General features: G+C 38.1%; 1 protein-coding gene across 1 annotated transcript; it reads right to left on the bottom strand.

Moving 5' to 3' along the window:
* Positions 1 to 5,857: 5,857 nt before the first annotated feature.
* On the bottom strand, positions 5,858 to 21,936 carry abhd17ab (abhydrolase domain containing 17A, depalmitoylase b). The gene is made up of 5 exons (XM_079826249.1): positions 21,558 to 21,936; positions 20,348 to 20,727; positions 17,567 to 17,761; positions 11,492 to 11,671; positions 5,858 to 8,981 (listed from the first exon to the last, which is right to left on the bottom strand). Exons 2-5 carry the CDS (start codon positions 20,719 to 20,721, stop codon positions 8,756 to 8,758), a joined length of 975 nt encoding a protein of 324 aa, XP_079682375.1. The 5' UTR covers positions 20,722 to 20,727; positions 21,558 to 21,936; the 3' UTR covers positions 5,858 to 8,755.
* Positions 21,937 to 27,988: the final 6,052 nt, after the last annotated feature.

The following is a 27,988-nucleotide window of genomic DNA, read 5'->3' as shown; positions in this document are numbered from 1 at the left end:
CTATACGCACTTCATTCGCAACAAAAATGTATGTTGTTCATGATGTCAAAGATAATGTTGATTAAAACAATCAAGAACACATCTAACAAAAATATGTTTCAAATAACGTTTTACTAACATTCCATTGGTGTTAAGTTATGAAAAAGTTATTTTTGAATGTTCTCTGAACTCCAGTTTTAAAAAAAAAAATGTTTGAAAAATGTTTTTTCGAACGTTGAGGGAACATTTCATTTTATTATTCTGCAAACATTATGAGAACGTTACTTAAATGTTGTACTCTAAACATTTTGAAACAAGTAACATTTAAAAAATCCTAACCCTACGTTGAACAAATGTTCATGAACAATGTATAAACAATGTTTCTCTGCTACAACATTATTAAAAGACCAGATCATTTTGGACAAACGTTCTAGTAGGCCTAACATTACTGGAATAGGCCTACTGTTTGTTCATAACTTTACCAGAACCTTTTTTTGCTGTTTGCTGGGAATACAAATGAGCATGCTAATAAACATCATTCAGGCAATGTCACTAACGTTACTATTCTAAACAGAAAATCTTTATAACTAGGTTGTGGTTTGATGTACAGTATGCAAACGTGCACTAAAGCACACCATCGATCAGATCATATGCGATCATACGACATAAGAGGCTGCCGATATTGTCAACAGGGCAGGAATAACCTCATATCCTCAGGCAGATTTCGCCTGCTGTCCCAGAATCTTCAGTCACCCAATATCCAGGTCAATTTGGACCACAATAAATCGACCCAACAAAGCTCAATGCGAGCAAAGCAGAACCAGATGACAGCGCTGGCCTCTGGGCCGTAGCTGGTCTTGGGAAAAATTACTCAAGAAAAATACACAAAACAATAACCGTGACAAATGCGACGTGTAATATTCCCTCTCGGTTGGTTTCCATGAGCGCACTGGGTTATATTTGTTTGTTTAGAAGTGTGCTAGACGGAGACACAAACACAGACTTTAGTGAGGACTAAACACATATTTCTGATGTTTTCCCCTTTCACAGTGAGAGTGCAGCACAGACTTTTTTAATAGCAGAGAGATGCAGACCTCAGGTGACAGTGAGGATATGAAACACTCTGTAATAAAGTGCAAGTGGATGCGGCGAGGAAGGACGATATTTTACCAGTGATGCTAATTACAGCGTGTAGTTTAAAAAAAGTTTTACAAAAAGTCAATGCACACCACATCGCATGACTCAAAAATCAAATGTAGCCTACTGCCTTGTTGCATCTACCAAAAAAAACTTTTTTTTTAAACTGATAGCTACTCAAAAAGCTACTTCCAGCATTATTATTGCAATCAAGGCATTTCCATGATGGATCTGTCAGATCTGGGCTATAGATGAAGATCTTTATTCATGTCACTGACAGAGATGCCTCATTAAAATGGCCTTCCTGATGAATGCTGGAAATGGCTTTTAGAATAGCTAGCTATCAGTTTCAAAAACAGGTTATTTTTGCTTTTTTTATTATTATTATCAGATCATCCAAGTTCGATATCCATCACACTAACACAGCATATATTCTTTCACATTTATGTCTAGCAGAAGAGTGTTAATTGAGTATAACGATTTGTTCGATTTAGTCCATTGTGAATGTAGTTTGTGCCCCCTAGTGGTCGGATCTGAACTCTGCACTGCATCTCCCCCTAGCAAGCCTCGGGCAAACTGTCACACAAACTCGAGAGACAGCGGATGACATAGCTATGGTAAAAACAATAACATCTCCTGAAGCAAACAATGATACATGTCTCATTTTCTTCCAGTCATCTACGTTTGGAGTGTGCTGAAAATAAAGACGTAAAATAATAAAACGTGCACTGACAAAACAAAGAGCTAACTTAGACTGTGTGTTTACAGGAATTCTGAATGTTCTACAAAGACATTGATTGAAACAGGACGTAATAGTGTGCTAAAATGCCATGATGTTGATTAACACACACACAAACATTCAAGATTACTGTGACCCTTACAAAAATATGTATACTTCAAGTTAATTGTATTATTTTTTCTCAAGTATATTTAAGTAGGTATACTTTGTACTATAAGTATACCTGTAAGTGTACTACTTGGGACTAAATTGGCCCATTTTTTAGTGTGTGTATAAAAGTAGACTCTTAAGGAGCCTATAGTTTAAGTGTAACAGTAGTAAACTAGTTTTTCGTTTGTACTCTAGCCTATACTACAAATTAACTTATAGGAATACTGATAATTTACTAGTCAAATACTTGTAGCCCATTTTTTAGTACACGTTGAAGTATACTCTCAGTATGCCTACTAGTTTAGTAGTTTTATACTGCAAGTACTTTAAGTGAACATAATAGTTCCTATTATAGATAGCCTACTATTTAAATATTATTTTTGCACTTTTAGGGTGGGTTGCACCAAGAAGGATTCATCTTAAATCTAGATTAAATCAAGGTTTATCTAATAATTCTGTTGCACCAAACTTTAAACCTTGTTTAAAAATAAGCAGGTTTACATTTAAACCCTCATATTGATATAAGTATACTACAATGTTCCTATTTAGGTATTATTTCTTACATCTGAAAAAGGCTAACATTAGCTGTGGGTTACTTGTCTTTAACTCTTTCCATTTTTAAAAAAAAAATATTCTAGCTTCATGCATCCTTTTGATCAATACTTGAAAGTGGGTAAGTTTTAATTAAAAAAGCAATATTTGTCAGATATACATTTTGTCAGACTACTTACGGATCGGATTCAGAAAGATGATGAAAACATAGATGGAGTAGATCGAGTCCATCAACATCCCCAAAGCTTCACAGACGACCCTTCATTCGTTAAAGTACGGTCGTTTTGAATATGCTGTTTAACGTTTGATGATCGCGTTATTTTACGTAGGCAATCATCTATCGCTTGTTTCAGCTTCTTCTTCACCCGTGTTATGATCCGGAGATTCTTTCAGAAGATGTGTAATAGCGCCGCATATCGTAAACATTGAGTCATAAATTCCGACCAGTGGACTAAATGTTTGTTTTTGTTTTTTTTTGTGGGAGGATTTAAAAGCAAAAAATCGATTGTAACTCAACTAATTAGTCTAGTAGAACTTCTTATTTGAGCTACAAAGTTGTTGGTGTAGGCCTAGGCCTATTAAAGGGGTACTTCAGCGATTAGCATTAAGCTCTGTATCAGTAGGAACCCGGTAGTATATTATTCGAATTATCGTACTTTCCCCCCTCATGTCCCCCTGAGACGAGAGATTTATGTATTTTATTTCTGGAAAAAATCCTTTTGGCCAGAGGCTAGAGACTAGCCTGTAGTAGGAGCTAGTTCCGCATGTTATCAACCCGCCCACAGGGGTGGGATCTCACTCACAGAATGTAAATGCGCACGGCCGCTCGGGCATTAATAACGGAGCAGTGCGGAGCAAAGTGAGTGTTTCAACTTTTCAATGAATTCCTATGAAAGTTAAGCTTCCATAGGCATGATCTGAAAATACGCCAGACTGGACACGCGTCGTGAATGACTGCCGCGCTTACCTCAGCTCTGCTCAGCTCTTCGCTCTCGTGATGAATGAAATCTGACTCCTGCTGCGTTTCTGCCATGCCTTTCGTTCGGCTCACTCACACTTTATTGAAAAGACATGTCCAGTTTTTGATTGTAGTGTCTATTCTCTAACTGAACAAAATTATTTTATTACTATGAAAATCAAAATGACGGTAGGGGCGGTGTAATGGTGGGCTAGTGATAACCAGTAGCCGTGGCTTTGGGAGTGGCCTCGTTGGGCAGCGAAGCAAGTGCATTCTGGGAGTTGTTGTCTTTCATCCACATGAGACAAAAATACATTTTCTGTCTTTTCTCAGTCTAGAAGGCACCAAATTCAAAAATAATTTCACATTTCTACTACATAAATGACACAGTTTAAAAACACATTCATCTTCCCAGTGCTGAAGTGCAAAAGGTCCTGCCCTACACTTTTTCTTGTTTGAGAAGCCGTTTCACACAGATCTATGTCAATATGGAAGAAAAGACACTGTTACCAAATACTAGTCCAAATAAATTTTTGTGGTATCCTAATCAACATTATGCCGCACATGTTGTAGACTGAGCCTAAGTAAACCCGGAATATTCCTTTAATGTTCCATGTGTTTGGCATATCACATCTACAGCAGGTGTCAATAGCTTAAATAATGATTTGAATGTAAGCAAATGGGCATTGTGAGATTAATCCAAGTGTGATTAGACTGTTGAAACAAGGTTTTGTGTGCATATCCACATGCATGTTCAAAGATAGGCGTGCATGTGTGTTTAACAGAAGGCCTTAAAACCCATCTGGCTGTATTAATGCCTCTTGACTGTGGCTGTCACCGATAGGCTGGGTCATGCCAAAGCTCGCAGGGCAGTAATTAAAACGAGACAGATAATTGGAGATTTTTTGTTACAGATAATAAGAGAACCCATCTGTTGCTGCAGAAATCCTCTGCGACTCTTTTCTCTCTGTACACCCACACACATAGACTCTTGTACTGGTTTTGTTTTCCATAGGAAGATTCAAATCAAGGGTCTTGAGACCCGTTTGGCATTAACTGATGAATTGGAGACGACTACATAGATGAGAAGAGAAATGCAGCTACATGATGAATAAACAAAACACGGCCAACGGCAACAGTGTTATCCGTCACGCTCACACATAAGAATGTTTCTCTCTCTGCTTTGAATTATAAATGCCTCATCAATGATTGTTGGGGCTTAATGTCTATTCCACGGGAGTTGAGGATCACAATTTAATATGCAGGTCAGCTGCTACGATCGTTTTACGATTCTTGAGGATGTTTATAGCCCAAGGATTCTGGGAAACTCAGCCCAGCTCAGCCTGTAAAATATATCACCATATAAATGAGTGCAGTCACAAGAAAAGAGATTTACAATAACTAATCATTCATCAGATTAAATAAAAATACATCAAATATTAAAATAGATGTATTAAATGTGGATGTAAATAAATGTATTAAATAATTGAAAATGTGACTTAACAGCATGTTACATGAAAATAGATTTACAATAACAATAAATTAATATGTTCAAGTTCAAGATTGAATATTAATATATAACGTATAAATATATTCAGTTTAAATAAACATTTATTTAAAAATAAGCACTTTAAAATTAATCTTAATATGAATGCAAATATATCAGCATGCAAATGTGATAATCTGATTTCATATTACAAGAAAAATGATTTACAATAATAAAATCATAATGTCAAGTTCAAGATTAAATATATCAAATATTAAAATCTAAAAATAAACGTATTAAAGCAAATATTAAATGTAAATGTATATTGCTGTATAAATGTGATGTTAGAGGTTTACGACAATTTTCATTTCATAATAAATGTATTGAAACCAATATTAAATGCAGCTAAATAATTGCAAATGTGACTTAACAGCATGTTACATGAAAATAGATTTACAATAATTATCAATTAATATGGTCACGTTCAAGATTGAATTTAATACAAAAAAATAAATATATTTAGTTTAAATAAACATTACATTTATTTAAAAATAAGCGCTTAATACAAATCCAAATATGATCTAATTTCATATTACAAGAAAAATTATTTACAATTACAAAATAATGTCACGCTCAAAACTAAATATCAAATATTAAAATCTAAAAAATAAATGTATCAAAACAAAATATATTGCTGTATAAATGTGATGTTAGAAGAGGTTTACAATAATTTTCAATTCATAATAAATGTATTGAAACCAATATTAAATACATATGTAAAACAAACAATATGTATATTGCTATATAAACGTGACATTTCTGTGTGCAGTGACAAGAAAAGAGAAATACAACAATTATCAATTCATAATTTTATTTTCTAAGATCTCTTTTTTTTTTATTAATTCTGGAAAAGGAAAAAGGCATATTTAAAACTAAAAACAACAACATTAGAATAATGCATAAAAGGATAGAACAGTAACACCCCAATGACTTAGGCTACTCCCGATCCATTAAGATAAAAAACAGATTCTCAAACCTCAAGATTAAGCTTCTCAAACAATGTTATACAATACGTACATCTGATAGTTTTAAAAAGATATTTCTATAACTTACTTTCTTTAAACAAGAAAAAGAAAACCTTAATAAAAAGAGCTGAATCTGAATGTGTTGGGATGGGAGTCTCCGGGTAACTCCAGCCCTTCCCCAAGCAAACATCCTCCCCTCTTGTTTGAACACACAGAGCATCCCCACATCCAGTCTGCTGGCTCCAAGTCGGTATTGCTTCAGCCCTCCAAACACTTGTGTCTTACAGGAGGTAAACACGCACCAACAGTCCACACAAAAACTTCCCCTCGGCGGCATCAACAGCAGCCTGTATTGTGTGAGACCTGGCTCGGTCTGAACAGCCCAAGTCCACCGCCTGCTCCAATCCACATCTGAGCGCTGACAAATGGCAAATCGCAAATCCAACACCTGCCATCTTTGGTTAGAATGGAGAACGAACAAGCCCCTTTGTGTCCAACCCCAGATTACATACTTTAATACATGATGAAACATGAAATCAGGCTTTGGAAATTATGTACAAACCAGTGTTTTGTTTTCGGAATACATAATCACTTTGCGTTGTGCAGTAATGGGACCAAGTTTAACCAGAACGAATATGAACAGACCAAGGGGAGTGGATGGATAAAGGTTAACCCCCCCCCCCCCCCCCCCCCAAAAAAGAGAGGATATATAAAGATTAAATCTTCAGGCACCATAAAATCAGAATATTCATCTTGCATAAGCCTACCCCAAAAAGATACTGAACTTAATTAACATTAAACAAATTATTGAGTGAAATTCAGACTGACTGCAGCCCGAGCCTGCGGTGAATAAATCCCGCCCGCACGGGGACGCCGTCTTTTATCTCGCTGAAAAGGTTTGGACTTCTTTGACGAATCAGAAAACAACAAAAGATTGCAGGGTTCGGCCCTTTAATTTCATTGATACCATTCAATCGAGATCTGTAGCAGCAAGTTCCCTTGATAATTCACAGTTGAAAAACTTAGTCTACGAGAAAGACACTAGTGTTTTTCAAAGCTTTTACAATTTTTCTCAACATCAGATAACCTGATAGTTGCGTCCACATCATATCAGACTCCCTTTGAAAATGAGCAGCTTGACTAGAGAAGACATCACAGAAATAGGTTGTGGATGACCACATCGTTGTGCCTTTATTGCTAGTTATAATCTTTAAACTTGCCCCCAGCTGTCAGAACATTACTTAGATTTAACCATGTGCCACTAACTAGCAATTTGACGTGGAAAGAAAAAGGAAAATCCTTTATTATCATAAAGAGAAGGATTTCAATGATGTACTATGCTTTGAAATGATTTGTTTAAAAAACTAAATAATAAACCAAGAGACACCGAGTAAATGCATGACTATAGCTTCACCTCAGATGTGAATATGAAGAGTAACATTTCCATGATAGAAACATTCTTGACGTCAGGCTAAAAACGGGAAAAACCGGTTGCGAGTTGCGTCATTGCCACAGGGTACAGAAGTGATTTATGTTTTTATCTCGGACTGTGTTGTGTGCATTATTTGTTCTTACACAATCAGACCATTTATTGACCCAAAACCCATTTAAAAAGTTCAACTAATTGAGAATGAATGTGGAAATGCTACCCCGAAGATCTGGCTTCAGGAAAGTCCCAATGAGAGAATAAATCCTTGATCTTTCTATTGGCCCAACAGTTCAGAAACACGACGTATGGACGTACTCCGTATCGTGTCATCGCAAGTGCGGTGGTTTCATTGAAATATGATGAGGAGCGAGCAGCCCTCCCAGTTTCTGTCACCTCAGGGGGCTATGGACACCCTCACACGCTGAGAAGAAAGGAAAGAAACACCAAAGAGAAATAAAATAGACTGATAATGCTGGGAACAATTGCCAGCGTCCCAGGATTCGATCTTTCCCTGCCTGGAGCGGTGTACATCATCAGGCGTCATCTTATCCCAAGCTCATCTTTTACATAAAGGCAAAAACTCAAAAGGGAACGTCGGTGCATAGAGGTCAGCATCCCGCAGGGTATAATGAGAAGACCCACACACCTGGCCACAAGAGCCATCCAGAAAAGGCCAAATGATTAGACGAATGAATGATGCAGAGGTGGGCATCATTGCACCTGTGTAGGATGCTTCAAAACTCAATCCTGAAATCCTCTACCAAACAACCGGTTTTATTCCATCCCGCAGGGTCAGCAAGGCTAGGAAATTTGCCAGGCGCTGAGATTGAGCTATTTTAGCTCGCCTGATGAGAAGTGGGAAGTGAAAATCTCTCAGGCTGAGGCATCATGGGAGCAGGTTGGAGAAGCAAATCACTCAACTGACAGATGAATGCTCAGATATGGAGAAAGACAGTCTGGTTGGAGGTACAGGACTCCATCTGGCTTATTTCCTTGGACTGAATCCGGCAGAGGAATTCATCCATCCATTCTTGCCCCAGAGAAATTCCACTTCCACCCCCCAGGGTTCTCATGCACACACATACACACACATGTGTACAAGGAGATGACAAATAGAGGACACACACAAAAAAAAAGAAAACACTTAAGAAACCAAATCTGAGCTGTAGGGCATCCGTCAAGCTGCTCCGACAGTAACGTTGTCCATACAAAATGGCAGCCTTCAATAAGTTACTGATGCATCCATCTCACTCTTGCTTGGACTGGGAGATGGTGGGATGAAAAGAGGAAGAAGGAGAGCTTAGGCGTGTTGTGCGGCCAATTCCTGCCCAATGAAACGACGCAGGCGTTCCAGGTACTGGCTGTACAGTTCGATGTCATTGTGTCCGGCTCCCTCCACCCACAGCGGCTCCACAGCTTTGGGGCAGCGCTCGTACAGGGCCAGCCCGTGGGAAAAATCTATCACCTCATCCTCCGTCCCATGGATGATCAACACTGGAGATGTGATTTTAGACACTTTCTCAATGCTGAAGCAGGAACACACAAAGGGACACAGGGTGTTAGAAGAAAAACCACAATAATCCACACACACGAAGTAAATTAAAATAATAGTTTGAATAGCTCATTTCACACTTGATGTTTTTGATCAATGAATTACCATAAATTCAATTCAACTTCAACACATTTTTCAGTAGCATGATAACAGCACATTACTGGAAAGCCACAGTCTGAACTATTGTTATTTTTAAATTATGCTTTAAGCTTTTTTTTTATTATGCTTATGGTGTTTTTTGCGCCAGATATTTTAAATTTAATATATAGCGTAACATAACCGAATAAGTAATGTGTAATAATAAAGGAAATTGATACTTTTATTCAGGAAGGGGACATGAAAACAACCAAAAGTGCCATTTAAAATGTTAAAAAGAAATTGAATGCTGTTCTTTTTAACTATTTATCAATAAAACCTGAAAAAAAGATCAGAGTTTCCACAAAAATATTAAGCAGCACAACTGTTTTCAGCATTGATAATAATATGAAATGTTTCTTGAGCATCAAAACTGTAACATAAAACATTTTATATGTATAACATATAAAAACTTTAAAAAAAATTGTAATATTTCTGTTTGTACTGTATTTTTTGATCAAATAAATGCAGTCTTGGTGAACATAAGCGACTTTTCCAAAAACATACAAAAATCTCACCAACTCCAAACTGTTGAACGGTAGTACACAAATATTTATAAATAACAACAACAAAAATAACTTGCAATGTAACTAGGGCTGTCACTAATGATTATTTTGGTAATTGAGTAATCAGACCTAAGCCTTTAAAATTACTTAAAATACATATTGTAACAATGAAGCAAAAATATTTGATTCAAATAAAGTATCAAAAGCAAGTAAACCTATGGTTTTATAGAACAACACTGTTAAAATACATAATTACATAATATAAGCAATCATCTTAAGTGCATTATGAATTATGACATGCCAGCAGAGGGCGCCAGCGGCCTGGTGTTTTTACTCTTTACAGCAGATCAAATCCTTGATTAATATTGGCCAAATTAAATTTTATTAAAATGTTTATTTAATCTTAAATATTATTTAGCCACTTCTTTACAATATAACTGCTACAGCCAGAGTAACTTCTTGAAGAAGAATATGTGGACATCAAACTCAGAGCGAGAGTTTAAACTTTTATTTTGAAATCGCCACACAGTTTGCATGTTTAGAAACACACTAACTCTCCTGTGTTGGCGTAGATTTATTAATGATTTACCTTACAAATCTGATGTAATGGTCCACATTGCGTTCCCAGATGAACATTGTAAGGAACCTAAACTCGCAGCATATGCAGAGATGTAATGTCATGTAAATGATAACAGTTCACGTGGAGCAGCACATGGGGCAGCCATGGCCTGATGGTTAGAGAGTCCATGGAACCCGAAGATTCGATTCTCAATACCAGCAGGAAATGACTGAGATGCCCTTGAGCAAGGCACCTAACCACCAATAGCCGCCAATGGCAGCCCACTGCTCCAACAAGTGTGTGTGTCCATGGTTTGCAGTGTGTGTGTTTACTACTCACTGCTCCTAATGTGTGTGTACTAACTTGGATGGGTTAAATGTAGAGAGGACAAATTCTGAGTATGGGTTAACATACTTGGCCTTCATGTCATGTCACATTCACACTGAGACACACATAACCAACACATGTAAATAATTAAAGCGCATACATGTATATAAAACCCGCATGGCATATTTATATTTATTTAATTGAATTGTTGCCTTTGTGAATTCACAATAGCACTATAGTATGGTTTTTAAATGGTTTAAATACATCATGCAGCCTTATAAAATGATCTAATGTGGTTGATGGATTCTCATCTGTAGAATTCGCCACTTACACTATTTTGCTGGTTACCTGACACGGGTAAATTCCAATCAAGGTTTTTTTTTTTAATCGTGTACTCAAATTTAAATCGAGGAATCGTGACAGCCCTAAATGTAACTAAAAACATTTTGGAAAAGTGTGGTGCATGCGGTGTGTGTGTGGATGCCAGCAAACTAAACAGCTGCTAGCCAACTACACAGCACTTGTGTGAGAACAGTGGTGGTTTTGACTGCAGCTGTATGGCAACCATGTGTTCTACTACACTGGCACTGAGTGACACCACCCACCGAGTGCAGCCAACCTCCCTCTGAGCTCCACAACACCACTGTCACAGCCAAAATGCAATGAAAATGATTGTAATCAAACTTAAAGAATAAAAAGCTTTATTCCCATTTTGTGTCAAAACTAGAAGCTCAGTATAATCTCAGTCAGCAATCCACATCACAACAAACTCCCTTTGCTTTCGCCAAAACCAAAACCCAGTGAATTGCTCATAAATAGAGGCAATCTGTGCTGGCCATGAGCAGGCAAATCATCAGCTCATTAACAATGATGAGCCCGGTCAAACCTCTAGTGAAAATGGGAATAAGGCACAAATAATCGAGGACAAGCTAGAACCCAATGATTTTTGGTACTCACTTGGGAAATGCGTCAAAGCAGTAAGTCTTCTTAGTGTCGGGGAAGGCCACCCTCATGCCAGAGGTGAGAGGAGAGTGAAGAATAACAGCCGCACACTCATATCGTGATGCCAGGTCCACCGTGGGCACCGTCCCAATGCTCTGTCCATACAGGATAATATTCTCTGGGCTGATGCCATATCTGTTTGAAAGAGAGGAATCAAAGGCTAATTAAATGTCATACACAGAACAAATAACTGCCTCAATGTCAATGTAATTTACACCCTATTCACACCAAGAGCAGTATGATTTGCAGATAGCTGGCAAAAAATTGAGTGCAGTGTTAATTTTCATCTGCCTGTGAGAAAATTCTCATTCCTGAATAAACGAAAAATGTTCTGGTGATTTAGTTTCTTGAATGGTTTCTTACGGATTTCTTTAAGGATTCTTTTAGCACTTTTAGGAAAGGTTATATAGGCTATTAAACAAAAATGCTCAACCAAAAATAATACTATTTTAGGTTAATTCAAGTTTTTAGTAACATTGGCATTAAAAAAGGCTGTTGTAAATGTGTATCTTTAACATTGTCATATGAGGAACTAGTAAATAACTACACCAATTTAAATCTTAGTAACAGTTCTCGGTTCATGGCAAATGTAATAACTTCAGAAAGTCAAGAAATACTCCAACCAATTGAATTAATTGTTAGACTGATTCAAATCAACAACTCATGATGAGAAAGACTAATAAGTCTTTTGACCACTTTATTAAAACAAACTGGATTTGGATTTAAATATCCAAAAACCACTAGAACGGTGTTATATATTTTGTTGACTTGTGTACTTATATTATCCCAAATGATTCCAAGAATGTTTAAATCCAGAGAAAAAAAAAATATTTTAACCAGGACACGAAACATGTCCGTGCATCGCCTATCAATGACATCATACCCACGTTACCCTCGATTTCCACCAAAGATGCTTTAATATATTATGTTTTATTAGACAAGGGAACAACTGTTTGGAGACATTTATAGACAGAAAACGAATTATTGTACAGTAATGCAGCCTTTTCTCCATCACACAAAATGTTTTAAAAATGTAATCGCATGCCATTAAGACACACGCCATTAAGCATTTATTAATATGATATTCTAATATCGATCTAGCTTACTGCAGGGTGCAACAAGTGTCTCATAGCAGCCACGGAGCGAACGCACAGAGTAACATTTTAACATAATTTTCAACACACTCAAATGTATCTATATGATAAAACAGCGCTACGTTACCCAACATACGCTTGACCGGAAGAAGTGGAAGCGGTGACTGTGGCATAATAAAAGTTCCGCTGCTGTCTCCGTGCATCACGCTTGTCTCTCATTAGCAATGGCTTCAGCAGCCTTGTTCAGCTCCCAGAGCACTCGGCCCTGCTCTGCCTCATACTACAGTAACGTTAACAATCTGATCCATGAACATGATTTCTGCCCGCGTCCCATCACAATTCTTTTTCACCGGCTGTGAGGTGAAGAATACAACTACCAAGATTCCGCGCTCAATCTCGGCATCATCAAGCTACGCCTTTGTTTTGGATAGGCGACCTCTAATGGTGAAAAACTACATAGTGTGCCTTTAACTATAAGCAAAAATCTAGGATAGCAATTACCGGTAATATACACTACTGTTCAAAGTTTTGAGATTGGTAAGATTTTTTTTATTGAAAGTCTCTTAGGATCACCAAGGCTACATTTATTTAATCAAAACACATTACAAATAGTAAAATTGTAAAATATTATTATAATTTAAAATAACTGTTTTCCCTTTTAATTAGGGATTGTTCCGGGTTTGAACGCACTTCTTGTGTATGAAAAGTATCTGTAGGCATGACGGACGGCAAAAATCTCAAGAAAAGCAACTATGCATTATTTAAAGCTACACTATGTAACTTTTCCGTCCACTAGAGGTCGCCTGTTCAAAACAAAGGCTTAGTTTGATGACGCCACGTTTGAGTGCAGAATCTTGGGACATGTGGTCTTCACCTCACAGCCGGTGGAAAAGAGTCAGGATAGGACTCGGGCAGAAATCATGTTCATGGATGCGATTATTAAAGGTCCCGTTTTTCGTGTTTTTTTGAAGCTTTGATTGTGTTTACAGTGTGCAATATAACATGTGTTCATGTTTCATGTGTAAAAAAACACAGTATTTTTCACACAATTTACTTATCTGTATACCACTGTTTTCACTGTCCCCAAAACGGCTTGAAAGATTTCCCTGTTCTATGAAGTCCCTCCTTCAGAAACACGTAACGAGTTCTGATTGTGCCAGCGGTTCCCGTGTTGTGATTCGACAGCAGCATAGCGCACATTGCCCGGAAAGGTCACGCCTCTTACCATAACGGGGAGATGAACGCGCTCAAACTACAGCCCCTGAATGCCAAACAAAGGTTATTTGACTCCGGGATGAAAATAACAGCGTCTGAACGACATGGCGACAAACGCAACCGAACCGAACCGAACCGAACGCAACACTTCCTCTTCTCCACGAGGGAGCAACAAGACCACGCCCCCTTTTTCACGTATTCTTGTGTGCGGAGGTTAGTCGACAAACTGTTCTACTGACGTAATTAAAGCAGGATGTACAGGGATGTAGTCCAAACTGGCCGTTCGCTGTAGGCTTTGAAAGGGAACTTCTGTTAAATAAAATATCTCGCTTGGCATTGAACTTTGAGCTTTATAATTTTACAGGTATTATATATGCTCTAACAGCAACATTACACACTAACTAAAGTTTGAAAAATGGGATCACGAAGAACGGGACCTTTAACATTACTGTAGTATGAAGCAGAGCAGGACCGAGTGTTGTGGAGCTGAGCAAGGCCGCAGGAGCGATTGAAGAGTGGGACTGTTATTATGGCATAGTCGCCGGCGGGACTTTTATTATGACAAGGTCGCCAGCGCCACTTCCTCTTTTCCAGTCATGAGTATGAGGTAACGCAACTCTGTTTATCGTATTAGATATATCTGAGAGTGTTGAAAAGGAAGTTATGACGTTCGCTCGGCGGCTGCTATGACACTTGTTCACACTGCAGTGAGAGTAAAGCGTTTCTGCTAAATAAAACCGAGGGTAACGCAGATATGACGCAATCGACAGGCGACTGCCCCAAACGCATAGCTCACACGTCCCGGTTCCTTGGTTAAAATAGCAATTTCTCACGATTTACAAATAGTTGGAAACATTTGGGATATTCTAAGTACTCAACTGAACAAAATATATAACACTGGCCTAGTGGTTTTTGGATATTTTACTGCAAAAATCTTACATAGTTCACCTTTAACCATATTTTCTTATCGCTAGGACATTGATATTGCAACCGTTTAAGTGTCAAGCAAGTTTCATTCATTATGATTTGTCCCTCATAGCTGGTAGTAAAACAAGCCTATAAGCAAGTTTAATTGTTATATGCTAGTTTACCACGAGTCAAAATACTCCCTCACCTCGCTTCCGAGAGGACATTTCTCTAAACCCAACATGAGGAAAAACCAATGCATGCAAAATTAAATGATTTTGTTTTTCACTCTAGATATACACTTTAAAAAAATAATAGATAAATTATTATAGCCGATATTTGGCATTTTTCAAATTTCGGCATCTGCCGATAAGTTTTTCTGATTGGCCAATGTGTTAGAAGGACTTTTATCTTGACGGGCGGCACTGAAAGCAGCAGTGCCTGAGAACAGCAGCGCCTGATCACACTGCGCTCACATTCTTCTCGGTCTTCATACATTTGTTGGCTAGATGCTGCATTAGCAGGTAAAGAACAGCCGTGTGTATGTTTGTCGTCGAGGCTGAGAGGACGCTAACATTAGCAGTACCTCAACCAGGTAAAACAATGTGATAAAAACACACGCCAGCCTAAATGTTGCATATATAAAACTAGTGACGTGAGAAAGCAAACTGTATCGTCATGCTGCGGACAGAAATATAAACAAAGCAGAAACGCATTCATTTTTATTAGATAATATTAGATTATATTAGATAATATTAGATAATCGCCTTCTAAGAAAGCAGACTGTTTGGATTTATATGAAATGGTAACACTTTACATTAAGATTCCATTTGTAACATTAACTAAGGTTAATAAATGTTGTGGAAGTATTGTTCATTGTTAGTATGTTAATTTCAACATTACATTTTTATTTGTATCTGTTAACCTTGGTTAATGCACTATGAACTAACATGAATGATCAAGGTACAATTGTATTGCTCATATTAAAACATGCTGTAAAAATATTGCATAATGCTTATAGATCATGTCAGCTGATATATCCTTGTTAAATGGGACTTGCAAAGTTTTACCTATGAAATGTACATGCATGTTTCTAGGTTATAGCTAAAGAAACACATTTGACCTGTAATATTTTTATGTTTCAATTATGTTTTGAAGAATATGTTCTGTTAGAACTTCTCATTTTAATATATTCATAGTTATACTGTATATGTTTTTAATTTAGCACATTTTCATGGATCGGTACAGGTTTTTTTTTTTCTTGTAATAAAGTTCAGCACTGTTTTACTTATGGTTTTTTTTAATCCAGTGTCCATTTTAAAAACTATCTGTTGATTTATCGGTTATCAGCAAGTGTGGTCCAACCTAGTTATCGATATCGGTAAAATCCACTACCAGTCAACCTCTAATGATTGCAGAATCAAGAAGTTGCCATCTAAAGTACAAGCATGGTTATTTTAAAGATGGATTTTTTTTTTTATAATTTATTTTCATATTTCTAATTTATTAAACAATTAAAATAAATATAAATTATGTATATTATAAATCGGTCACCTGATCTCAGATGTCGACAGTAAAAAAAAAAACTATATCGGTCAACCACTAATTATCAGTGTTGAAGTTGTTCTGCTTGATATTTTTGTGGAAACCATGATACATTTATTTTCAGGATTCTTTGATGAATAGAAATTGAATTGAAACTAATTGCCATTTATTGCACCATAAGTGTTTTTAATGCCACCATAGACCAATTTAATGAGCCTAGCTAAATCAAATTATTAATTTCTTTCAAACTTTTAAATAGAGACACAGCACTTTAAATGGTAACTAAACCCCTGCTCAGAGCTTAACTCCACCCACAGACAAATTTTGAAAAATGCTGGAAAAGTGGGCAGAGCCCAGCGGAGACAGAGGGGACGAACCGAGGGCGGGACTGAGCGGAGGGTGTGCACCTGAGACCCGCAGTGACGGATTGATTGACAGCTGTCAGACTCGCAAGTCGCAAAGATGGAGAATGACTGGCGCCAGCTTTGCAACAGAGCGGTCATTTCTCCTACCTTCACCTGAAGTGGAGGAGGGTGGATTGTCTGTAGACACAAACCCGGAGCCTTATCAATGCGAGCCGCTGGCTCAAACTGCGTTAACTCCCGATGCTGACGATGCTAGTGAAGCAGCCGCGCAAGAGAACTGACCTAATCTATCTGCGTCCGAGGCAACCACTTGCGTGTCAGGGTTTGAAAGCGCGTCTCATGTATGAAAATTATCTGTACACATGACAGGCGGCAATAATATCGCAAGAAAAGCCTGATGTGTACTGACAACTGCTTTATTTAACCGTATTTTCTTCAATACAATGTTAAAGCAAGTGTCAAGTCAGTTTCATTCATAATGTTTCTACTTCATGTAATATGACAGTTCATACTGGAGTGAAGCCGTTCTCATCATGTGATTGGGGGAATCATTTCTGAGGGCGTGGTGAGCTCGTGCTAGGGGCGCGGATAGTGAGCCGTTGGAGGTACCATCCTACGTCACAATGTACCACAACGTCCAATAGGAAAATTCAACTGCAGTAGCCACCGTTCAACCTTAAGAGGGCAGCACTTTGGCGGTTTTACACCATATTTTATAGAATTAAAACACTTTATACTCAAATGTCAAAACATTTACTCGAATCAATGAACAGCATTAATAAAACCCCAGTATTACAGATCATTAACTAAAAAAAGTTGGTTTAGGGTTTAGTTACCCTTTAAAACTTGAGCTCTACTATGCACATGCAGTTGTTTTGGTTGTGCCTTGGTATTGAGTGTCTCACCTTGAGCGTAGAGCCTGCCACGCTGCATCTATGTCTGCATACAAATTCTTTTCCGAGGGCTTCCCCGTGCTGACCCCGTAGCCGGAGTAATCATAGGAGAATATGTTACAGTTGATTCGAGTGCCCAGGCCGATATAGAAGCTGCTCATCTGGCCTAGATCCACCGCGTTACCATGGGAGAACAGGACAGTGAACCTGAGGAGGGAGATAGAGAAAAGGGATGATGGAATTTGTAGTACAAAGTCACTCTCTAGTTTGCTCATTACGCCATTTCAGGGTCTGACTCAACATCTAAGTCAAGACAGATCCACAAAGAGACTTAATAACCTATAATTACATTCGCTGAATCACTGTGCATGTAGGCACATCTGCAGTGAGCCTGAGCCAGATACGCCGCAGGGAAAGGTTTCATAACTAACATGGGTGTCAGGACTCGACATTAACGCTTGTCCGGGACAAGTGGATTTTTTGAAGGGGCAAGTGAAAGAGAATTTTACTTGTCTTACCGGACAAGTATCCCGATTAAAATGTCAAAAAATAACTAGAGAATCAACAAAATGCAAGAATGATTCTAAAATAATTTAGTGCAAATGGCGATCGATAGTGGATAATATATAATGTATAATAATAAACTGACGGTAACAATGTTGTGCTGTTGAGGATCGCGCAGCCTCTCGAGGTGAAATAAAAACAAATGAGTGGCGCTCATACAAAGAAACTCTGTTAACATACACGGTTAAAATTACAAATCGTTTAGTTTTTATATTTATAACATATGATAGCCTACAGTTAAGCAACATCACAGAACCAAGATTGCGGTTTTCCTGAATACCATCATGACTGAAAATGACAATATTGACGTTGTTTTTTTTTTCGATTTCAGCAGCAAAAAGAGTTCCAAACAAAGATCACAGTAGAACCATAACGCATCTCAAAGCAACAGTGTGTTACTGAATGATTCAGCGTTTTGAATGAATTGGTTGAATCAAAGATTCAATGACCCATTCATTGGCTGCATCCGAAAACCTAGCCAGCTGACTCGTTGCCTCGCTGCCTTATCAGACAATGGCTTGTAAGGGAGCGTTTGTGCATGAAGGCACCTCACGAAACTAATTTCGGACAGACTTCTTAGGCAGTGTAACCGTTTAATGATCTACAGCAAAATAGAGAGAGCTTCGGTGAGAACTAAAATATTTCTCGCTAGAAATCACATCAGAAGTAGAAAATTGACCAGCAAACGCAACTATCGGACACCATCTTATTTTTACCAGCTCAACTGTCACAGAATGGAAAGCACAGGATTGTGGCATATCAAAGGCAGCGAAGGATAGAAATATCGATCAGATGAAGGTATCTCAGGAGACAGGAAGTGAAGCTAACATTAGATTCGGACATGCCTTGGTGCCTTCCTGCCTTGAAATGGGTCCTCCGAAGGCAGGATTTTCCAGGTTTCGGACGCAGCCATTAATAACTGCCTTGTTCTTAAATTAATCATCCGTTTGAATGAATTGTTTGAATGAATCGTTTAAATTAATGACTCACTCATTAAGACGGTCACCTGCTGCAAACTACTGGTGGTTTAGTTTATTTCTTATTTGTATATTCAAACATATTTAAAACAATCTCATACCATTATTTAATGCAGTTGTAATTTTGTTGGTGTAAATTATTTAATTTGATTGGTAACAGCCTAATAGTGTCTTATTCTAAATTAATTTATTGATCAAAATGTAAGAATATATAATTAAAGCTGAAGCATAGCCTATATTTAATAAGATAATGGAAAAAAGTACCTTAATAAAATATAAAAATATGTCAAAGCAGATTGAACACTGGTGAGAATATTGCTTCAGAATAAATTATATTTAAAACACTTTTTTTTTTTTTTTTTTTTCTGGACAAGCACATTTTTTACTCGGACAAGTGAGGGACAGATTTACTTGTCCGATGGACAAGCATGTGAACAGGCTTAATGTCGAGCCCTGGGTGTGTATGAGTGTAGAATCATTTTCAAATAATCCGGCGGCAAAAAACACGGTTGACTGTATATCAATGTTATTTAATACTATTATATTATTTATTAATATATTGAATGATCTTTTATATTTTAGTAGTTTTCATTTTAGGAACTTATTGTCATTTTTCTTCTTTTTTTAACATTTCTATTTAGCTTTAATCTATTTTTATTTCAGTTTGTTTTAGTAATTTTACTACTTCAAACTAAACTTATTTCAGTTAGTTGCCAAAGCAACATTTTTCATTTTCGTTTAACTTTTGTCATCTACTATCTACATTTTATTTCAGCTTTTTTTTAATTGCTTTAGTAAATAATAACAAAACTAATATCAAATCCAGACTTTCAAAATTAAATAACACGTACTTTGTGTAGAGAAGAGAAGACATCTATTGTGAAAAGACGTCCACAATATGGAGCACAACAAAAACCTCTGTACTCATCCAATGGAAATCACTCTTAAAGAGGAAATAAAGGAACAAAGGGACAAGTAACAACAGTAGGGAAAAAAGTGGTGTGTGATAAAGAAAGAATGCGTCCAGGAAGGAGTGGCTTCTGGGTAGAGATAGCAGACAAACTCTGAGAGGGAAGCAGGAAATGGGACAAAGGAAAGATGGAAAAAGAATGAAGGAATGTAAATGACCCTTGGGAGGAAAAGGGGGGTCCATCAGAGGAAACGTGACACTTTGAGTACAACATGTATTTTTGTAAAAACTACAAATAAGGCCCCTCCAAACGTTACTGATCCAAAAATGCATCCATCCTACCTGGCAGTGGGGGCACAGCGGATATACATGCACCCCACTCTGTTCCCCCGACTGGAGCGAGTTAGGAACACTTCCGTGGCATCCAGTTCCCGTTGGGAGTACTGGAATTCTGCACGCTCTGTGAGGTGGAGCTTCCAGCGCCCCTCTACCGTGGTATTGCCGCCCCCTATCGAACTCCCGCCACTGCCACCTGCTCCCCGGGAGCGCAAGCCTGACGTCCCCGTGGGTCCGGCCGGTACCGGCCCAGCCTCCAGATCGGGCACGAGGGCATAGGTTGGTTCAGGGGGCAGGAAGGCAAGCTTGGCAGCGATGCGGCTGGGGCAGGGGGGGCAACAGAACAGGCAGCACAGCTCACTCACAGAAAGCCCATTCATTGTCAGCTGCAAGAGAGAAGACAGGAGTTCTTGCTCAATACATATTCAACACAAAACATTTCCTGTATTTTTATACTTATTCAGTTTTAACCAGGCTCTGTTTTATGTTTATTGCGTTTGGTGTTATGCTAGTTTTGTTATGCGTTCCGCCTTGAGCACTGATTGAAAGCATAATATATGAGTACATTTTTATTATCTGCCACCACTTGTCATGTGATCTCAACATGGCGGCACCCATAGGGGAGCGACCCTCACCCTGTACAATTAAACAGCATTTTCTAGAAGACTGACATGATCTCATGTGACTGAACATCAATTTATTGACATTTCTCAAAAGTGCTGCTGACTTCTGTTTAAAACTCTTTTTACACAAATAACTAATTTAAGTGATTATTTATTTGAAAAATTATAATACATTCAGGCTCCTTTGCAAAAACAAAACTAAAACCAAGCATATTTTTATATGTTTCTTAAGCTGAATTCTCTCCTATGACGACTAGGCAAAAAACACCACAGTAAACAAATGGTTAATAAGTAATACCCAGGTAGAATTAACACAGTCATCCAGTAAACCTATCTCCCAGCTATACTGTTCATGTCAGCTTAAAACTGATAGTCTATCTGCTATCGGACACTGTATAGACTAGAAACATAAATAATATATATTGTCAGATATTGTCGGTTTAAGAGGCTCCAATATAACATATCCACCAGTGGTCACATCAGTCCCAACAGACCCGCTCACCGCTAACTTAAAATGTACACCTCATTTCAACTGCTAACGAACAATATATTGCTAACAAGAACATGAATATATATATATTTTTTCCACATACGTGTCGTTCTCTTGACCACAGCCTGCCAAAGCCGGATTTCTTTATATTTTCACACCTATGTCGCTAAGTAGCTAGCTCGTAGTGAGGGGGTAGGGAGGAGTTAGCCAGCTAGCCAGTCAGCTACGACTCCTCTCAGATAACAAATAAAGGCCTGGACGCCGTCGAGGACATGTCTCATCCGCGAATAAAAAGGAGAGCCCTCCAGGAATAAAACTCAATTTCTGGTTTGTCGTTCCGAGTTGATTCCCAGCTACCGTCCTGGCATGTAATAATCTGTGCTGGTATAGGCTAATAGAGCTGTGTTTTTTCCACTCCAGACAAAGATGTTAGTTAGCACTCCCACTCTTCATTGCGTCTCGCAGTGATACCGCTTTGAAGTGGGAGGCGCTAGAGGAGGGAAATAGTAAACATGGACTAAAAACTTGTTGGGTTGAAGGATAAAAAGATGATTATTTTTACCCCCCCCCCCCCCCCCCCCCCAATTATATTATACAATACCTTAATATACTTAAATGTGGAAAAAAATTAAATACAAACTATATATATAAACGATTTGAATAAAACACTATTTTTCTCTTTCTTGATTAATTTAATAGATCGTGTTTGCCGTGAAATGGAATAGGTTATATTAGCATTTACATAGATTCTATATTTTGGGATATAGAATGAGTTAGTTACAGCTAACTTTAAACAAGCATCTTTAAAATGAATAAGGAAAATGTTTATGAGAGGATATCGCGTAAAGTGTCCCAATTTCTCGCTTTTTTTGAAATGCAAAGTTTGTATGGGCAGTAAACAGACATCATATAGCTTAGTATAATCAGTTTATCACCGATTACAATTCCATTAATATTTTCCCTTTGGAGTAACTTTTTTTAAGCATTTAAAAATGTATAAATACACCCACCCTTTACCTTAAAAAGAAATGAAAATCCTTTGTTTCAATTTTATTATTTTAAAATAGCGCAAACTGTCAGAATGCATGTGACCAATCAGACGGTCCGCTGAGTAGCACGTGCCTCGACGCTACGTCAGTGCGGAAAACATGCAGAGTGGACGATGTGCCTCCTGTTAAAACCTCTTTGCTCTACTGTATCGCATCCGGAAATTACGATGACATGACACCGCAGGAGGAGTATCCAAGGAACTTCGGTCAGATCTGCTGTTGTTGCTTTGTAAAATCTGCCAGACAGCTGACGAATAAAGTCACGCAAGAGACATATGCCAAATACCTCAATTTAAATAATGTTGTATAGCCCAGGGACGTCACTAGGATTGGAAGACTGGGGGGGCTTAGCCCCCAGGGTATTTGTAACTTTGCAAAATCTTTGCACTCTCATCTAGAGCTACACTTACGTCAACAACCAGTCAAGAAACCAAGATGTTAACAAGTAAAACGTGACAGACATATCCTCTTCTTCCATTTCTACTCTTTTAAAGAAAAGTTACTGTAATGTTAGCTTTTAGACACATCAAAGCTGCATGGGGGAATTTACTTAGGCCAGACTTTGCTCCTGATGCGTTACTATAAGCAATGACTTAAATGCTATCTGCTCATGTAAATGTAAGAAAAATTAATACTATAATTAATTCCTCTCTATATAAGATAAGTTTTCCACAGAATGCTATTTAATTACACAGAACCGCATGCATTCAACCGATTTGAGCTAAAATACAAATCCTACAGCTAAACCTAAATTGAGTTAAACCTATACAAATACCACAGCTGTACAATTTTCACACCCTATACTAAATTTACCCTATACAATAGCCTAATGACATAACATTATTTAATATTTGAATCACAGCTTATATTGTGTTTTGACATCGACAACCCAAGTGCATTTTACCTCAAACTTGCGACTAGTTAACTTTCTAAAGTAGCAATCGCTTCTCGGGTCGACATTAACACACTGACAAAATTATATTCTGAATTAAAAATATTTTATACCACTTTTTAATGTGTGATTGTGTAAAGGTGTTCACGAGATACCAACCTTTCGCGAACTAGCTTTCAACGTCGAACACTCGTTCTCAAGAAGACAGCGGTGTGCACGGAGGGGAGGGGCTGTGTGTGTGTGTGTGTGTGTGTGTGTGTGTGTGTGTGTGTGTGTGTGTGTGTGTGTTGGGGGGCCCGCGTGAGTAAGAGACGCAGCGAAAGGAAATGCAGCTGAACGTTATTTGCTCTATGAAAGACATTGATAAAGACGAAAACTAAGGACATTTAATCTATCATTTTATTTTAGTTAGTTTTGCCAAACACATTACAGATTTGGTAAGTTATCGTTTTTTTTGTAATGCCTTTTTATTTTACAGTTAATTGCAGTAGCGCTCCAGTCTGCAACGCTCTGAAGGCTGCCACAGTTCACACCAATATGCAACGAGACGCGGTGCATCATCTTCATAGCACAACACTTTTTGTACTTCTGTCCAACTTCCGACTTTTCGGCTATTTTTTTGTAGCTGGATATATATAATTTGTTGCATCTAAATATGAATGAGGATACGGTTATTGATAAATCAAATTGTTATTGTTGTTCTTATTATCATTTAGGGGGGCTTAGGAACATTTTGGGGTAGCTTCAGCCCCCCTAAAATAGGCCTAACGACGTCCCTGGTATAGCCTATGTATTATATACCAAACCGTTTCATTCCAAGTCACACAATACACTGATTCTTCTTGAGACAACCACAAATTACGGCTTATAGATAAAACCCAACACAAAATATGCATTAGGCCTATTAAAAAGACACTATTGGTCTTGACAAAAATAAAATGTTAAGTATGCATCTTTTTTTAAGGTGCCATAGCTGTCTATATTTGTCTCAAATAGGTCTACTTATGAAAACATTTGATCAATAAATAAACATCAATAAATAACCTTTGGTATGTTTATTAAAAAAAGTAAATAATTTGTTATGCCAGCTTTGTCTCATAAGTGAAAAACTTTACATGTGTGACAATTAAGAATGACAAAGAAATAACTGATGTGAAAAGGGTGGAGATGTTGACATGCCTTTGCAGAGAAGAGCACTTCCAGAGATAACATTATATGAACATCATATAACATTTATATGAAACTGAAAAAAACTGAAACTGATCAAATAAAAACACTCTTTCCTTCTACTGCTCTACTGATAGATGATGACACTCGTTTAACAAGCCTATAAAGTGTAAACAAAAGTCTTTGGTGTAGTAAATGAATGCAATGGAATCATGCTAACACAGATGTTAACCCTTTTAAACCTGCAGACTTACGGTAAGTGCGCACAGACAGTAGCCAGCTGTGAAGGAAGACAAGCTGTCTGTGTTGGGCAATAACACAGGATGATTCATAAGCAGACACAGGGCATCTTCACTGTTTACTCATTTAATATCACAGCATGAAAGAACATTCTGCTTGGAGAAATGTCAGAGGAGGGCTAGGAGATGTTCAGCTGAAGTTGGGTGAGTGATCAGTTATTACCTACACAATTTGCTGAAGTCAACTATTTCAAAGTTTTCCATTTCTGAGTCATTTGGGCTGTAAAGGTACAAGAGTTAGATTCACTTCAAGTCAAGTCAACTTTATTTATATAATGCAGATTGTTTTAAAGCACCTTCACAGTGTTAAACAGGAAAATAATGCAACAGAATTTTATTTGGCTGTATAGCCGTTCTGAAGAAAACGGCGATGTCATCAGCTCATTTCAATTATCATACAGTAACAATGTGGGCATTAGAACAGTAATTTAGTTTATATGGTTAATTTAGTTGATAATTAGATTCATTTGGATATTTAGTTGAAAAATTTAGTGTCCCCAACTGAGCAAGCCAAGCCAGAGGCGACAGTGGCAAGGAAACCAAAACCCCATCAGGTGACCTAATGGAGAAAAATATACGTTGGGAGAAACCAGGCTCAGTCGGGGTGCCAGTTCTCCTCTGGCCAATTAACAAACCGCGTATGATTATTATTCTGGCAACTTTACAGGTCAGAGGTCTTAATAAATCGGAATATTCGAAAGATCGGAGGCAGCACGCCGGAGCCAACTTTTTTGAGGATGACATATCGATTTAACAATTATTCAATTGTAATATTCGAACAATCAGAGTCATCACGCCGGAGACGGGTTTATTGAGGATGACGTGTCGATGAGGCAATTTCAGGGGGTGTCTAATTGACATAGTCTCTGCAGACACTTCAGGGTCATGCGTTGGTCTTGTCTGGGCGCAGGTGCACCATCTGATCTGGATACGGCCTGGATCGGGCTGACTGCAGTAGACCTCGGGGTAAAACTATCATTAGCGTAGATGCCATTCTTCTGATGATGTAACGAGTACATCAGGTGTTATGGGAAGTGTTCCCGGTTCCGGCTGACCTAGTTAATGCAGCCTAACAATCATTTAATTAAAAAAGTATTTTATGTGTTTGCCATAGTACTTCAAGTATATTATCAGCAAATAAATGTTTCTTCTTGGCATTGATGGTTCCAAGAAGAACCTTTAATATCCACGAAATATTGCACATTGCACACAAGGTTTTGTATAGTGGGAAAAGTTTCTGCAAATTATTGAAATATTCTTCACAGACACATTTCTTTTAAGAACTATTAACAGAAAGGGCCCCAAGAGGGACCCCAAAATGGCTCTTCTATTGCAACCCTAAAAAAAAAAAGCTCCTTTCGGAACCTTTTTTTTAAACAGTGTAGATCAGTTATTAAAGGATTAGTTCACCCCAAAATTAAAATTTCCTGACAATTTACTCACCCCCATCTCATCCAATATGTTCATGTCTTTTTTTCTTCAGTCGAAAAGAAATTAAGTTTTCGGAAGAAAACATTCCAGGATTTTTCATCATATAATGGTTTTCAATTGCAACCAAAATGCTGAATGTCTACATGAATGTGTTTCAAAGGGCTTTGAAGTGCTTCAAATGGTACTGCGCGATCCCAGCTGAGGAATAGGGTCTTATCTAGCGAAACGATCGGTCATAAAAAAAAAAATGAGTATACCTTTTAACCTAAATTGTTCATCTTGCACAGCTCTGCGAGGTGCTAAGGATGACGTAATCACGTAGGAAAGGTCACACCAGACGTAGGCAGAAGTACCGCCCCCGTGTTTGTATTAGTCTTCACATGAGCGCTTTGTAAACATGGGGTTCTTCTGCCTACGTCTAGCGTGACCTTTCCGACATGATTACGTTATCCTTAGCACCTCGCAGAGCAGCAGAAGATGAGCAATTTAGGTTAAAAAGTATATTAATTTTTATTTTACATTTGAAAATGACCGATCGTTTCGGTAGATCAAGACCCTATTCCTGAGCTGGGATCATGCAGAGCCTCTGAAGCCCATCGAAGCGCTTTGAAACGGCATTGATTTGGACCTTCAGCATTTCCGTTGCCATTGAAAACCATTATATGATGAAAAATCCTGGAATGTTTTCTTCAAAAAACTGAATTTCTTTTCGACTGAAGAAAGAAAGACATGATCATCTCTTGGATGAGATGGGGGTGAGTAAATTATCAGGACATTTGCATTTTGGGCTGAACTAATCCTTTAACCTTTTTAAAGATGCACTGTGTAAATTTTAGCAGCATCTAACGGTGAGTTTATGAATTGCAACCGCTCATCCGTCCCTTTCGAAGCTCATAGAGAATCTACGGTGGCTGACACAGGACAAAACTGTTGTCGTCGTCGGAGAGAGCAGAGAGACTTCGGCTGCATGCCAGTTCATTTGTATTATGCCCTTCACTCGCTAACTTCCCTCCGTCTCGTTCACTCGGATGTGCATCAGTGATGCGCGGGTCAATGTATAAACAACCCGCACCCGACCGACGTTTTCAACTAACCCGCCCGCAACTCGGACCGCAAAAAAAAGAAGAAGAAAATATTGTACCCGACCCGCTTCCTGACCCGCATTTTTTAAAAGTAGTAAATGTTCATCGTAGCGTCATTGGGCCTTTGAGAAAATGTTTCAGGCCCTGACGCGGTGTCGCTCAGAGGTGCAGCGGCGAGAGCAGGCAGCTCTTGAGGCGGCCCATCATTTTCCATTTCAGCTCTAGATGCATATTATTGATGAACACGATGTTTATGTTTCAACCCGGCTTGAAGAATTAATCAGCAAGCCCTTAGGAGCGCAAACTGTTCTTTTTCTGAATGCTGTATGATATAGCCTAGTGTTATGTAAAACAGGCTTGATTTATTCATTTATTTAGTTTCATTTTCTTAACAATTAAGATGCTGCATGTGTTTATCCAGTCTAATCGAAGTGTGCGTCTCTCCCCCGACTTTCCCAGCAAAAATCCCGCCCCTTCTCAGAAAATACATAAAACTGACTTTTCGGAGCTATATGCGTTTAAAAGTAGCCTATTAAAATGGTACAATGGCATTGCAGTTCAACGTTTTGGGAAATAGGGCATTTTTGTCCCGCGTCAGCATTTATTCAAAAGTT

The sequence above is a fragment of the Gobio gobio genome (assembly GCF_949357685.1).
Source record: "Gobio gobio genome assembly, chromosome: 10".
Classification (NCBI taxonomy): Eukaryota; Metazoa; Chordata; class Actinopteri; order Cypriniformes; family Gobionidae; genus Gobio; species Gobio gobio.
Note: the sequence above shows the minus strand (reverse complement) of the source record. Positions and strands in the feature narration are given on the sequence as shown.